Here is a 15,167-nt window from a genome sequence, read left to right on the forward strand (position 1 = left end):
AACGCCTGGCAGCTGGGATGTCCGGGGACGGAGGCTGCTTCCTATGAACCGTCTCTAGAATTCTTAAGAAAACAGGCTGATGTATGCAGTCACATGCTACTCACAGATCATCCTTCACAGGAGAAATGATAAGGGAATGGGGGCGGCTGACTAGCTGACGTAGCTTCCTTGGCGCTAGAATATGATCCTGGGAACGTCTGTCTCCGGCCGGCCTGCTGCGGGGGAGCCAGGCGGTGAGGCAGGTCCACGTGCAGGCAGGTCACAGCACCAGCCGTGTCCATGGCTCGGCCACCTCCCTCGCCCAGGCGGCCTGCGTCCCCTCCCCCAGGAGCAGGGCCATCGTCCAGAGTTCTGAGCCCCCGGGGATCCCCCTCCCCTGAGACTGTTCTCTGTGTGCAGGAGGCTGGCGTGACCATCTCGCCTGTCACCACCTCCCCCTCCCGTGAATGACAGGGCAGAACGAGAAGGTGGGGACCCGCTGTCACTGTCCGAAATATGACTCCTGCTCCGCTCACCGTGTTGGCTCTGCACTGATTACAGAGGCACCTTCCCACCTGGCTGGGAGGTACACGTGGGACCCGGGGGCTCACCTGGAAACGGGCCCCTCCACCCCGCAGGGAGCTGCCTGTGACCCTGGGAAGGTAGCAGCCTTGTTCCAGAAGCCAGACCCCAGCCCGTTGCAGGCCCCCCGCCCTTTGCCACCCGCAGGCCTGTGCCGGTCTCCAGCCCCATGACCTGTGAGCGGCCATTGGCTCGCCCTTTGGCTACTTCCCCGTCACCTCTGTCCTTCCACCCAAGGAAAAGGGTTTATTCAGGAGCCAGAGCCAATGTCAGCAGCCGGCTTACGGGGGGCACAGCACGGGTCTGTGGGTGACGGCTGCTCTCCACGCTGCTGGCAGGACCGGAGTATACGCTCATCCATGATCCCAGCCTGTCTCTGTGAATTGGCTCAGGCAGGACCGGCCGCCCGGGCCCCGTGATTGTCCGTTCCATGCACTCGCCTCGGTGGCTAATATGTAACCTGTAGGTGAAGGACACTTTTGTGTACAATTCCCAGAAACTGGCTTTCCGGGAAGTGCCTCCCGCTCCCAGGGGCCCTGACCCAGCAGGTGAGCTGGCGTTCAGTCACCCAAACCAGACGCAGAGAACACGCTGGATGCCGCTGACCGGCAAGATGACCGGGACATTCTGGGAGTTAAGCTTCTTCCCCTGCCTTTCCCTCCTCTACTCTGTCCACCCCTCCTCTCCCCTCCCCTCCCCTTCCTACCTCCCTCTCCCCTTCTCGCTTCTCTGCCCACCCTGGACCCCGGGGAGTCCCTAACCCTCCGGAACCCGCAGCCCATTGCATGCAAGTGAGTTCCCCCCGCCACCCTGCCATCCTGCTGGTCCCTCAGGGGGGTCCCCCTGGGCAGAGCTGGGGGATGAGAGGGGGCTCCTGGGCTCTCTCTAAGGACACAAGCAGGCAGCCCTGGCCGGTGTGGCTCAGTGGATAGAGTGCCAGCCTGTGGACGGAAGGGTCCCAGGTTCCATCCCGGTCAAGGGCACATGGGCGGGTTGCCGGCTGGATCCCAGGGCGGGTGTGATTCTCTCTCACTGAGATGTTTCTAGCTCTCCCTCCTTCCTTTCATCTCCAAAATCAATAAAAATACATCTCTAATAAAAATAATAAAGACACATGCAGGCCCTCCCCACACAGCCCTCCCCATGCTGGGCATCTGGTCCCACTGAGGGGAAGGGGGGCACTGCAGAGGGGGGGCTGAAGGCATGGGGTGGGGACCGACCCCTGGGGCTGGGGAGGGAGTGGCCCACATGGGAGGGAACTAGAGCAGAGGCGGGGCTCAGGCAGCAATAAAAGGTGGGAGCGCCTTGCCAGCAGGACCCAGGATGCCGCCAACCAGAGCAGCCGCTGCCATGGGAACCGTGGTCCTGGCCCTCGTCCTCCTGGGCACTGCAGCCGCCACAACTGACAACTATCCAGGTGAGCCAGGCGCCAGGCGGCCCGGCCAGACAAAGGTCCCAGAGCCGAGAGCCTCCGCACAGACCACTGCCTGCCTCCTGCCGGGTCCTTCCAGAACATTCTTCTTCAGACTGAGGCTTAACCACCCTCTGCAGGGGCACCTGCCTCGGGGTCCTCCCAGGAGGGGCACAGGTGGTGTGAGGGGGGGAGGCTGGAGAGCGCCCCCTCCCTCAGCCCGGGTCAGTGCAAGGTCGCACCCAGCACTGGGGGTCTCGAGCTCAGGGGTCAGGCGGCCCCACTGCTCCCCGAGGTGGCACAGCAAGAGGGCAAGGGTCCCAGGGTCCCCACGGGCCCCGACCTCCTTCCCTGGCCCAGGGGCTCTCCAGGGCGCGCCACCCCTCCCTCAGGAGTGTCTGGGTGTGGGAGGGGCTGGGACCAGGGACTAGGTGCCGCCTCCCAGGGCCCCGGGGCCTGCGGTGCGGCCTGTGAGGAGGTGAGGGAGCATGTCCCCTGTGACGGGAGAGAGGCCGCTGAGTCGGGAGGAGGGACACACGGGCCTCACGGGGAACATCACGCTGAGTCCATGTTCGCCCCTCGAGGGGTCCTATTTTCTTTCTTTAAAACAGGGGTCTGAAACTACGGCCCCGGGCCACATGCAGCCCACCGAAAACATTTATCTGGCCCGCCGGGTGTTTTTGCCGCCAGTGCCTTTTGCTTAGCAAGGACTAGTTTTTTAAAAAACTATAGTCCGGCACTCCAACAGTTTAAGAGACAGTGAACTGGCCCCCTGTTTAAAAAGTTTGAGGTGCCCTGACCGGTTTGGCTCAGTGGGTAGAGCGTTGGCCTCCAGACTCAAGTGTCCCAGGTTCAATTCCGGTCAAGGGCATGTACTGTGGTTGCAGGCACATCCCCAGTGGGGAGTGTGCAGGAGGCAGCTGGTTGATGTTCCTCTTTCATTGATGTTTCTAACTCTCTATCCCTATCCTTTTCTCTCTGTAAAAAATCAATAAAACATATTTAAAAAAAAAAAAAAGTTTGAGGACCCCTGATTTAAAACAAAAGGATTTCTAAAAATTTATTCATTTGCAAGAGGTGGTGGGGGGAAGAAACGTGGATTTGCTGTTCCCGTCGCGCCCTGATGGCGATCGCGCCCACAGTCTCCATGACCTGGATGGCCCTCTGACCGGCCAGGCTCCACCAGGGCCTCTCCTTGTCCCCAACCCCCGGGTGCCCTGTTGTTAATGAGCAAAAACTAAGCGAATGCAGAAGTGAGGTCCCCATTGGCTCCGCCCAGGGAGGACCTGCAGAGGAGAGGCCCGAGGACCATGTGACCTCAAAGGGACCCCGAGAGGCGGTGGGTTTCCGGGTCCCCACACCCTCCCTAGAGGCCGTGTATTTGTGATGGATGCACTTGAACTCTGAGAGGCAGGTTCCTCTCTGGCTCCAGGTCTGCGGGGGTTGCTATGTGTCCTCGGATCACAGGGACCCCCACCCTCCGCACCCTCCAGCCCGGGATTGCCAGGCCACGTGCCGGAGGAATGGGGGTGACACGCGGCACTGCCCCCGCCCCCCACTGTCACAGAAGCGGGGGCTGCACTCACTGGACGGGCCGCCGTGGGGGGAGCTCTTCCTAAGGTCTCACACATTTGCATCAGCCACTCTGACCCCCAAAGCCTCCCTCAGCTCTCACTCTGCAGCCGGGCACAGAGCCCAGAGGGGCTGAGTGACTCCCCGAGGACACACAGCCTGAGGAGCGGTGTTCCCCGGGGGCAGGTGGACCCCGAGGCCGGGCCCATCACCTGGGGTGGACCGACCACAGGCTCAGTAGAGGCAGGACCGCCTCCCCTCCAGGCTGGCCCTCCAGCTGAGGCAGGCGGCCCGGGCACAACCATCTGCCAGGCCGGGTCCCCATGGTGGCAGGTCCCTCGGGAGGGGGATGCGGGGGGGGGGGGGGGGGCAGCGGCCCAGGTCCTCACCCTGAGGGGCGCCCGTGCTTCTCTGCAGAAGTGAAGGTGCTGGGGCTGGAGGCCGACAAGCTCACCGAGCTCCGGGGCTGCCCGGGGCTGCCCGGGGCCCAGGGGCCCAAGGGAGAGGCAGGCACCGACGGCAGGAGAGGTTAGTGCCCAGGTGACGGGGGGGGGGGGGGGGGGGCTGGGCCTCGTCCCTGCAAATGGGAGACCCGGTGGAGTAGGGCCCCCAGCAAGTCCCATTAGGGGCCTGGGTCTTGGTCCACTGGGGTGTGGGTCCCCGTGGGAGGGAGCTGGTCTTGGGTCACCCACGGAGCCGCCGGGCCTGTGTGGGCGGCCAGCACGGCTCCTAGTGATGACGCACCTGCTACGGGGGCACCCGGCTGGACTGTCCTCCCTGCCCTCCCTATTCCCTGCTGAGCCCGGGGGGCCTGTCTCCATGGGGGACACCAGCAGCCCTGCAGTCACAGCCAATGGAAACGCCCAGGTTCCCCAGACGAGTGCAGAGCTGGGCTCAGGCCTGGTCCCCTGGCAAGACCCCTGGCCGCCGGTCCTGGACTCTGACTAGACAGCGGGGACTAGGAGGATAGGGTCCGGGTCCCCTCCCTCTGGTTCCTGAGGGTCTAGCCTGGGGGTGCTAGGGGCCAGGGTCCCAGAGTTTGCTCACTGACATGTTTGAATTTGCAGGAGAACCAGGCCCATACGGAGTCCCTGGTAATGCTGGACCCCCCGGGCGCAAAGGTAACACAACAAGGAGCATGGAGAGCCCCGGGCCAGACCCCCCACCCCCGGGGGCAGGGAGAGAGGAGGGGCACTTCCCGGGTCAAAAGGAAAAAATTCCTAGCCATAACCTAATGGCAACCATAAACCTATCCTTATACCAAACCCTAACCCTATTAATTACCCCTAACTCTAACCTTAACATAACCCTAAAATTATCCGTATACTTATTCTTATCCCTAACCCTAACCCTAACCCTATCCTTATCCCTAACCTTATCCATATTCCCTTACCCTCACTCCAACCTTGTCCCTAACACTAACCCTAACCCTAACTCTGCCCCCAACAGGGTGCTCCATCACCCAGGGCCTGGGTCTGGGTCTGGGTCTGTGTCGCCAGAACCTAGGGGGCCCAGGGCAGTTCCCGACCCCAGCCCAGCACTGACACCAGCCCAGCACTGACCCGGCACAGAAATGAGACCCGGCTCCCTTGCCCCATGACCTGTCCCCGCCCTGGGCTCTCTCAGCCCCAGGAGGGGGGGACAGCGAGTCCTCTGGCTGACGGGGTCTGGCATGAGCCTGTCCTGTCCTCGAGCCTGTGCTGACCCTCCTCTCTCTGCAGGAGACCGAGGGGAGAAGGGCGCGCGGGGAGAGAAAGGTGAGGCCCTCCCGCCCTCCCAGGGGTGGCTTCTCAGACCCTGAACACAAGGGGGTTCCCAGGGTGTGGAACAGGGGCTGGGTGGAGGGCAGGCCCTTCCCTCTACGGGAGGGTGTGGAGGGCGGGATGGGGACCACACTCCTCCCAGAGCCCGTGCAGCCCATCCCTCCCGTCCCAGCCTCGGACCCCTGAGCAGGGCCGGCCTGTCCTCCCGGGACTCTGCCTGGGGCTGGAGGAAGTTGGGCAACGATTAAAACACAATGTCGGCCAGAGGCTGTGAGCCAAGCTGCGGTCACAGACAATGAGCAGATGTGGAACATGTGCCCTGAACTACCCATGACACGCGTGTGGCCCTCACACATGTACACGCTCCATGTGCTGGTGCACAGTCGATGACACAGACACCTTCTCCACGTTCCCCGCACAAAGTCCAGGAAGTCAGAGAAGGGCCCGGACGTGCACACCCTGGTGACCCCTCTCTGGACCCGAGACAGTCACCCTCCCCCAGGCTCACCCCACTGTGGTCCGAGGTGCAGACGCCCCTTCGCTGCCCTCCCCACCGAGCAGCCCGCTCTCCCCGTGTCCCCGAGGCTGCCCTGGGCCCAGGAGGCAGCTGAGGCTCAGACTCCGCCTCCCGGGAGCACAGCCAGGGCCTCCCCAGGGGGCAGGCTGGGGCCTGGCTGGGGGACCAGCCTCCCATGGAAGCATCTAGAAAGGGCCTCCATCTCCTCCTGGGGCGGAGGGGCCAGGGCTTGGCTGTCCCGCCTCTCACGGGTGTTTCCTCTCCCCCAGGAGCATCGTGGGAAGCTGAGCGATGTGACACAGGTGGGCGACCAGCCCGGGTCCGGTGCCCAGTTTGGCCGAGGTCATGGGTGTGCCCGGCCCTCCCTGCAGGGAACATTGGCCTGGGGTCCCCCATGCAGCCCATCAGCCTGCAGGCCCAGAGGACCCGCCCCCTGCCTCACTGCTGGCCAATCACATGGGACAGCACCCAGCCCCGCCCCCTGCCTCACCGCTGGCCAATCACATGGGACAGCACTCAGCCCTGCCCCCCGGCCTCACCGCTGGCCAATCACATGGGACAGCACCCAGCCCCGCCCCCTGCCTCCCTGCAGGCCAATCACATGGGACAGCACTCAGCCCCGCCCTCCTCTCCTGCCTTAGGGACCCCAGTGACTATCCTAGTCTCTTGCCCCCAATATGAGAACCACAAAGATTCACCAGGAACGACGGTGGGGGCGCCCTGGGGGGAGGGGCGGGCACACGGGGCCTGTCCATCACAGCTGGTGGCTCTGGTGGGGTCTCTGTCCAGCCCTGGAGCCTCCTGCCCACGCAGACCCCACTGTCCCGCCCTCCCTCTGTCCTGGGGGCCTCCATGTGCCGCTTCCCTTCCCAGGACCCCGGAGCTGCAGGGAGCTGCTCACCAGGGGTCACACCGTGAGTGGCTGGTACACCATCTACCTGCCCGACTGCCGGCCGCTGACCGTGCTGTGCGACATGGACACGGACGACGGGGGCTGGACCGTGAGTGCCGGCGGCGGGAGGGCGGTGCGGTGCTGGGGGGGCGGCTGCCGGGCCCGGGCCTCGCAGACCAGGCTCCACCCCGAGGACCCGCGCTCCGGGGCCCTTGTCACTGTCCAGGCCCCTGTGTCCGGGGCTGACCCTTCCCAGGGGACGGAGAGAACCCGACGGGGTGGGAGAACCCGACCGTGGGCCCGGCCCGAGGGAGCCCCGTGCCTCCGGGTGTGGGCTCCGGGCCGTGGCCTCCCTTCTCCCAGCTGCCATGTCCTCCTCGGTCCCACGTGGGCGCCGTCTGCCCGCCTGGGGTCTGGGCTGTGGGCTGGGCGTCCTGGGCGGCAGCGCCGTCTCCCTCCCCCAGGTGATCCAGCGCAGGGTGGACGGCTCCGTGGACTTCTACCGGGACTGGGCCGCCTACAAGCAGGGCTTCGGCAGCCAGCTGGGCGAGTTCTGGCTGGGCAACGACCACATCCACGCCCTGACCGCCCAGGGTAGGGCCCGGCCGTGGCCTGGGGTGGGGGTGGGGGTGGGGAGCCCAAAACCCACCAGCCCCGACCTCCGACCTGGGCCATCTGGACGGAGCCCGCTCCTCCGCCCCCACACGTGCCGCCTCTGAGGACAGGAAGGTCCCAGCGGGAGAGGGGCTCAGGGCCAGAGGAAGTGGGTTTGGGGGGCAGAAGACCTCCGGTCACAGGCAGCTGTCATCTCAGAGACTAACCTGGGGGGACACGGAGGCCCTCACCGGGGTTCAGCCCAGCGCCCAGCCCTGCACTCACTGTCCACCATGCCCCGTACCTGAACACACAGGGGAGACGGCCGCTTCCCACCAGGCTGTGATGACCCCACCCCCTGGGATCGCCAGGGGCGCCCCTTCTCTGGGGCTGGAGAGAATGCTGGGGGTTTGGCTCAGGAACCTGGCAGTACGTGCCCCCATCCCTCGGCAACGGGGATTTTCTGGGGGACCTCGAGGGTCATCCTGGGTGCTCAGTGCAGGTCCCCTGAGCGTCACCCACGTCCTGGCAGCTCAGGGTCCTTGCTCCCGGGACTGAGGCCCTGCCCCCCGCAGGCACCAACGAGCTCCGTGTGGACCTGGTGGACTTCCAGGACACTCGCCACTTTGCCAAGTACCAGTCGTTCAGGGTGGGGAGCGAGGCTGAGAAGTACAAGCTGGTCCTGGGCGCCTTTACTGGGGGCACCGCTGGTGAGTGTGAGCCGTACAGTGGGCGGTGGGCAGTGGGTGGGCAGTGGGGGGTGAGCAGAGGAGGGAGTGCAGTAGGGGTGGGCAGTGGGGGGTGAGCAGTGGGGGATGGGCAGTGGAGAGCGTCTGGGCGGGGTCCTGGCTCTGTGTCCCTGGGGCCTGGGCGGGGCCTTGGCCTCACCACGTTCCTCCATCCACACGCTGGGATAACCCGCCTCCACCTGGATGCGCCCATGAGGATGGCAGGACACACGGCTACAAAGTGCAGGCCCTGAGCGTCTCCCTCCTGACCGCCGGCATTGGAGCAGGTGGACAGGACGCCCGGGTAGCACCGCTCATGGCGCACGTCCTCCCGTGAGGCCCGAGGGACCTGGACGTCTCGGGCAGTGGCCTCCGCTCTACGGGGCACAGAGCAGAGGGGGGTGCAGAGCAGAGGGGGGAGACCGAGGCTGGGGATCTGCCGACCGAGCGTTCGCTGGCGTGCGCGGCACCGTCAGACTTCGCAGCGCATGATGCGCAGCTGGACAGCTCCGGCCAGACCTGGAGCCGGCACCTCCTGGCGCTGAGTGTAAGCCGCCCGCTTCTCCCGGCAGGTGACTCCCTGACCCAACACAACAACGCCCTGTTCTCCACCAAAGACCGGGACAACGACCGGGCCTCCTCCAACTGCGCTCTGAAATACCAGGGCGCCTGGTGGTACGTCAGCTGCCACTGGTCCAACCTGAACGGGCGCTACCTCGGGGGCCCCCATGAGAGCCAGGGGAACGGTATCAACTGGAAGTCGGGGAAGGGGTATAACTACAGCTACAAGGTGGCCGAGATGAAGGTGCGGCCGGTGTAGGTCGGTCGGCGGCCTGGAGAGTCTCCGAGCAAGTCCCGCGCCCCCAGCACGGGCACAGGAGGCCTCCAGGAAAAGGCGGAGCTCGCCCCGGCCCCGCCCCGGCCCATCAGGGACCCTCAGCTTCCAGACCCCGACCGAGTCCCCGTCTTCCTCTCCTGCCTGCCAGGGTGAGGGTGACCCTGACCTTGAGCACTCACGCATCCTCAATAAAGCTTCGCCTCGCTCTGCAGCACAGGATTCCCGTCACATTTGTGTCGTCCGGTCACTGGTCCTGTGCACGTCTGGGTGCCTGTCCGTGCTGCTCAGACCCTGGCACTGTAGGAGGTTCTGGTGGCGTCAGACGAGGTGGGCAAAGCAGGGCCCGTGGCGCCTGCGTGGCAGTGCCAATCCAGGGCACACAGCCGCTGCCTCCCGCCTGTCCCGCCAGCGGTCTGCGCTCCCACAGGTTTGCAGCCTCGGGCCACGCGGAAGAGCACAGACTCACAGGGTCTGGCCGCAGGCCCCGCCCCTCACCAGCCAGCCTGGGAGAGCGTGAGTGCCGACCCCCAGCTCCGCGGGGGAGGCGGGGGAGGGGGCGAATCAGTGAGGAATCCCATGGGAGCCCTGGCTGGGTTTCCCAGTGGTTAGAGCACCAGCATTGGACCGAACGTGCCGGGGTCCAACCCCAGCAGGTCCAGGGGTCCCCAAAGGTGTGGACGGAGTCGGTGAAGAAGGAATGACATGGAGGCAGTGTTCAGTTGATCAGCAGCCTAGCCAGGATCTCCAGCCAGGATTTCCAGCCAAGTTCTGGTCTGGATCTCCAGAGAGGTTCTGCTTAGGATCTCCAGCCAGGTTCTGTGGCCATGTTCCCTCGCTAGGTTCTCTAGCCAGGTTCTGTCTGAGATCTCCAGCCAGGTTCGGTCACCAGGTTCTAGTCAGGTTCTCTTGCCATATTTCTGTAGTCAGGTTCAGTCCAGGATCTTTTGCCATGTTCTCTCCAGCGAAGTTCTTCTGTCTGTAGGTTCTGTGTAGGTTCTGTCTTCTGAATTCTGTCTCTTGTTGTCTTGTTGCAACTGTATTTATACCAGTTGATTCCAATCCTATCAATCTCTATTCCAAAGGTTAGGGCGTTTCTTATCTCCATTCCAGGGAGTAAAGATTATGTAGCTTAAGCATGATTGTTCATAGTTAAAGTGATTAATTACCCGCCTGGCACTTAGTTGAGGGGTTTTATTCCCTCCCTAACTTCAGGGGAAAATCTCTACCTGGGGATTCAACCTTTCTCGGAGAGGTGACCTTGGTTAAAACACAGCGCCAAGAAGGTGAGCAAACATATTAAGAACCATATGCCATATATGCCAGGTCCCTTGAAACAGCAAGCATGGACCGGCTCCCGGCAAATTCCCCCTTTTTTATTTTTTAAAAGCAGGCATTAAAAAGAAAAACCCAAATGCTCTCTTGTATCCATTTTAAGAGTAGGATTGGCGCTTTCCGCTATTACCTGAGTCCTGATCTATCACCCCAGGGAGAGCTTGCCAATCCTGCACTTTCCCGGGGTGGGAAGGCTGCAGAGGGGTTAAGGATAAGGCTCCTTGGGCCTACCTTCTCCCATGCCATTACATTTACCTTTCCTTCCTCAGAAAAGCATGGACATACTTCTTGTATAAAACGTTCTGTCTGACTGGGAGTAACAATTCTTCTGCTAGCAAGCATATGTGTTAAAAGATCAATACAGAGTCTTATTTCTTTAGACTCAGTATGGCACATCTTCTCAATCTAAGAATCAATACAGAGTCTTCTTTCTTTGGACTCAGTATGGCACATCTTCTCAATCTAAGAATCAATACAGAGTCTTCTTTCTTTGGACTCAGTATGGCACATCTTCTCAATCTAAGTTCTGTACTATCCACCTTCTTACCCTAATTATCCTCTATAGGGGGGTCTGCAGTACCCTGGTGGAGTCCTATCCGTCCCGAGTGTGGGGTTCTCAATGGCGGGGGGGGGGGGTGTTTACCTAGGGGAATCCTGTTCCAGGGGTTCCCAAAGGTGTGGACGGAGTCGGCGAAGACTATCCACCCTCTTCCTACGGTGGAGTCCTATCCGTCCCGAGTGTGGGGCGCTTACCTAGGGGTCCCTGTTCGGGCGCCATATGCTGGGGTCCAACCCCAGCAGGTCCAGGGGACCCCAAAGGTGTGGACGGAGTCGGCGAAGAAGAAATGATATGGAGACAGCGCTCCGTTGATCAGCAGCCTAGCCAGGATCTCCAGCCAGGATCTCCAGCCAAGTTCTGGTCTGGATCTCCAGAGAGGTTCTGCTTCGGATCTCCAGCCAGGTTCTGTGTCCATGTTCACTTGCTAGGTTCTCCAGCCCGGTTCCGTAGCCATGTTCCCTCGCTAGGTTCTCCAGCCAGGTTCTGTCCAGGTTCTCCAGCCAGGCTCAGTCACCAGGTTCTAGTCAGGTTCTCTTGCCATGTTCTATAGTCAGGTTCAGTCCAGGATCTTTTGCCATGTTCTCTCCAGCGAAGTTCTTCTGTCTCCAGGCTCCATGTAGGTTCTGTCTTCTGAATTCTGTCTCTTGTTGTCTTGTTGCAACTGTATTTATACCAGTTGATTCCAATCCTATCAATCTCTATTCCAAAGGTTAGGGCATTTCTTATCTCCATTCCAGGGAGTAAAGATTATGTAGCTTAAGCATGATTGTTCGTAAAGTGATTAATTACCCGCCTGGCACTTAGTTGAGGGGTTTTATTCCCTCCCTAACTTCAGGGGAAAATCTCTACCTGGGGATTCAACCTTTCTCAGAGAGGTGACCTTGGTTAAAACACAGCACCAAGAAGGTGAGCAAACATATTAAGAACCGTATGCCATATATGCCAGGTCCCTTGAAACAGCAAGCATGGACCGGCTCCCGGCACGAACGGTGGACGGTGTGACTCCAGGTCAAGGGCACGTACCTCAGGTTTGATCCCCAGTCCTGGTCAGGGCGTGTGCAGGAGGCACCCATCGATGTGTCTCTCTCACATCAATGTTTCTCTCTGTTCTGCTCCTCCCTCCCTTCTTCCCTCCCTCTCTCTCTCTAAAGCAGTGGTTCTCAACCTGTGGGTCGCGACCCCTTAGTGGTCAGACGACCCTTTCACAGGGGTCGCCTAAGACCATCCTGCATCTCAGATATTTACATGACGGTTCATAACAGTAGCAACATGACAGTTATGAAGTAGCCACGAAAATAATTGTATGCTTGGGTCACAACATGAGGAACTGTATTTAAAGGGCCAGAAGGTTGAGAACCGCTGTCTAAAGATTGATGGGAAATGTCCTCCCGTGAGGACTGAACAAAAGAAACAGAAACCCAGTGCGAAGCCTTGAGGGGAGAAGACGGGGATCAGAAGGGGCTGGCGTTGGGGTCACGGCCGTGCCGAGCGGCATCAGACCCCGGCCTCGGCCAGAACCGGCGTGTGGTGTGCCGTGGCCCTGCGTGTGGCGCTGCTGGTCAACATCACCTCCCAAACCCGGCCTTTCCGAAGAGGAGGGGCCTGGGAGGGGATGGACCCTCGTCCTCCTCTGGGGCCCGAAGCCCCCACCGACGTCTCAGCCACCGTGAGCCCTTTAATTCGTTGTCCTTGTCAGGGTGGCTGATGAGCCATGTGTGTGGGGGGCGGCCGATGACCGATTCCTGGAGCTGTGCCAGAGGCTGGGAGCCCCGCCACTCACCCGAACACGGGGCAGAAGTCCCAGCCAGCGAGCCCCAAGCGCAGGGACCATCTAGAGCCCTCCATCTGCACTGAAGGAGCCGGCGTGGCCCTCCCCACAGAAGGGTGCTCTCGGCTTTAACTGGGTGCAAGCAGAAGTCACCGAGCCTTAGACAGAGAAGAAGGTGCTGCCGCACAGCGCCCTGGTCCCTACGGCGCAGGGGCCAGTGCCCGCGGCTCCCGACTGTCCGTGCTCTTTTCCTAACGGCCCCCGGGCACGAGCCGCCCACTGCGCCCTGGACCCTGTGCCGGGGCCTGGGGCACCGTCCGCGATGCTGGAGGCTCTTCCTCTCGTCAGGTCGGGCCCTGCTTCTGGGCAGAGCAGAACCGTCGAAAGGACGTCCAGAGGGGCTCGCCCATGCCCTCCAGGCGGCCTCTGTGCTGGCAGCTCACTCCATCTCACCCCAAACACCAGCGGGAGCAGCCGGCCGCCACTGGGGCTGCCGCTCCGGTCCGGGAGGCCTTTGTGTCTGGGAAAGAGCCTGATGGGTGCCCTTTGCACTTTAACATTCATGTTTGGCTTCTGGAAGCGACACTTTTTAAACACAGCTCTCCCTGCGCTTTTACGCTTGGCTCAGGGATCCTGGCTTTGTCTCCCTAAGGCCTGCACATCCGTATTTTGCTTTAACACATTTTAAATGCGTGTCCATTGGTGTGAGAGAGGGACAGGGAGAGGGAGAGAGACATCCATGTTGAGAGAGCATCACAGACTGGCTGCCTCCTGCACGCCCCCCACTGGGGATGGAGCCTGCAACCCGGGCCTGTGCCCTGATGGGAATGGAACCCTGACCTCAGGACGATGCTCCCCCGGCCCCTGCCCCTCCTCACAGTCAGCATTTAAGGGATCTGAGGGCATCCCTTTAATCCATCAAATCCCTTCGACCCTGTAAATGGCAGCGATAGTGTCCCTCAGCAATGGCAGCAATGGCGAGTCCCTCAGAGGCGGCTCACTGTCTGAAGCACCGCCCTTCTCAGCGCTCAGCGCACATAGGAGCTGTTTCTCTTAGAGACTCAGGGAGCCCCCGCCCCTGCTGCCTGGCGCCACCGGTGAACAGCGCAGGGCTGCCGCCTGCCTGGCAGGGCCAAGCCCATCAGTGAGGCGCGAGTTTCCGACTGGGCTTATGAGACTTCATCTGTAACAGGCTGAGCTCTTTAAACATCAGAAGACTGTGAGCTAGCACAGCCGTCTAGACCCCTCTCAACAGGAGTCATGCTTCGGTGACCGCCCTCACGGTAACCGCCCGGGGCTTGCCTCGGACGGAGTCTTCCTGGGTCTCCGGGATGCTTATGTCCTGAGAGAGAGGCTCTTCTGACCTGAGCCACAGCCGGGCCTGGGGGAGGGGGTCAGCCCGGGGGCTGCAGGGGCCCCTCCCCACAGCGAGTGGGTCCAGGACCCCGGACGCCAGGGAGGGCACGGGCCAGGTCCTGGGAGGGCGTGTCTCTCTGATAACAGTCCCTCCCCAGCTGTTTTCCAAGTCGGTGGCACCGAGCGACCACATGGCAAAGGTGGGAGGTGGAGGCCGCTGCCCGCAGGGGGGTCCCGGGCACGGGCTGTGGCCAGGCCCTAACGTAGCCTTTCCCTGAGGCCGATGCAATGGAGAAACTCTATAGACAGATGGGCCTGGGGCGTCCTTCTCGGGCAATGCCTTCAAACCCCACCCTTTCCCTGAGCGGTGGCACTTTTTTTATGGAAGTGAAACTACTTTAAAGAACAGGCTGTCCTAGGCAGAGTAACGCTCTGCAGACTTCCCGCCCGAACCCCCAAACCGGGCCGTGCCACCCCGCGTGGCCAGAGGGACGGCGCCTGCGGTGGACGGGAGGATCCTGCGTCGGGGGAGGACCCTGGCCTCGGGGCCGTCTCATCCGCGCGTCCTTCCACGCGGGCCCCTCCTGGCTGTGCTCAGAGGGAGACGGGCAGGAGCGGCCAGAGATGGGTGTCGCCGGCTTTGACGTTGGAGGGAGAGGCCGCCGCCACGGACTGCCAGAGGCCTCTGGAAGCCGGAAGGGGCAAGAACAAGTCCTCCCTGCCCTGGCTGGTGTCGCCCAGTGGTTGGAGTGTCAGCCCTCTGACTGAAGGGTCACGGGTCCGATTCCGGTCAAGGGCACATACCTGGGTTCAGGCTCGATCCCGGGCCCCGGCTGGGTGTGTGTGGGGGCAACCAATCCATGTGTCTCGCTCACATCGAGGTCTCTGTCTGTCTCTCCCCTTCCTCTCTCCCTTCCATGCCAACAGGCCATGGAAAATGCCCTCGGGTGAGGATTAGCAACGGGAACAAAAGGGCCCATTCTCCCCGGAGCCTCCGGAAGGAGCCAGCGGCGTCCAGGCCGGGGAGACCCACCGCGGCCTCTCAGTGCTAAACGCACCTCAGCTGCTTGAAGCCTCGAATCTGTGTTAACGCGTCGCGGCAGCAGCAGGAAACCGTCCGTGCTGCTGGTGACCGGCCGAGCGGCTCTCCTTTCATTCCTTCGGAGGCCGGACTGTCAGCGACCGAGCGGTCGGTCTCTCCCTTCACACCGGGGCCTCGGACGGCTGGTGGCGAGATGTCTGTCAGCCATGCCCGGCAGCGAGCCTCAGGGTTGAG

General features: G+C 62.0%; 2 protein-coding genes across 2 annotated transcripts in view; both read left to right on the top strand.

Moving 5' to 3' along the window:
• The window catches only part of MRPS2 (mitochondrial ribosomal protein S2), a 229,276-nt gene that overhangs the window by 23,695 nt on the left and 190,414 nt on the right, over window positions 1-15,167 (top strand). The gene's annotated exons all lie outside the window — the stretch shown is intronic.
• Window positions 1,826-8,973, top strand: LOC132212557 (ficolin-2-like). The gene is made up of 9 exons (XM_059658487.1): window positions 1,826-1,978; window positions 3,962-4,072; window positions 4,612-4,665; window positions 5,266-5,301; window positions 6,094-6,126; window positions 6,698-6,825; window positions 7,181-7,310; window positions 7,886-8,020; window positions 8,611-8,973. Exons 1-9 carry the CDS (start codon window positions 1,885-1,887, stop codon window positions 8,856-8,858), a joined length of 969 nt encoding a protein of 322 aa, XP_059514470.1. The 5' UTR covers window positions 1,826-1,884; the 3' UTR covers window positions 8,859-8,973.

Source organism: Myotis daubentonii, chromosome 11 (assembly GCF_963259705.1).
Source record: "Myotis daubentonii chromosome 11, mMyoDau2.1, whole genome shotgun sequence".
Lineage (NCBI taxonomy): Eukaryota > Metazoa > Chordata > Mammalia > Chiroptera > Vespertilionidae > Myotis > Myotis daubentonii.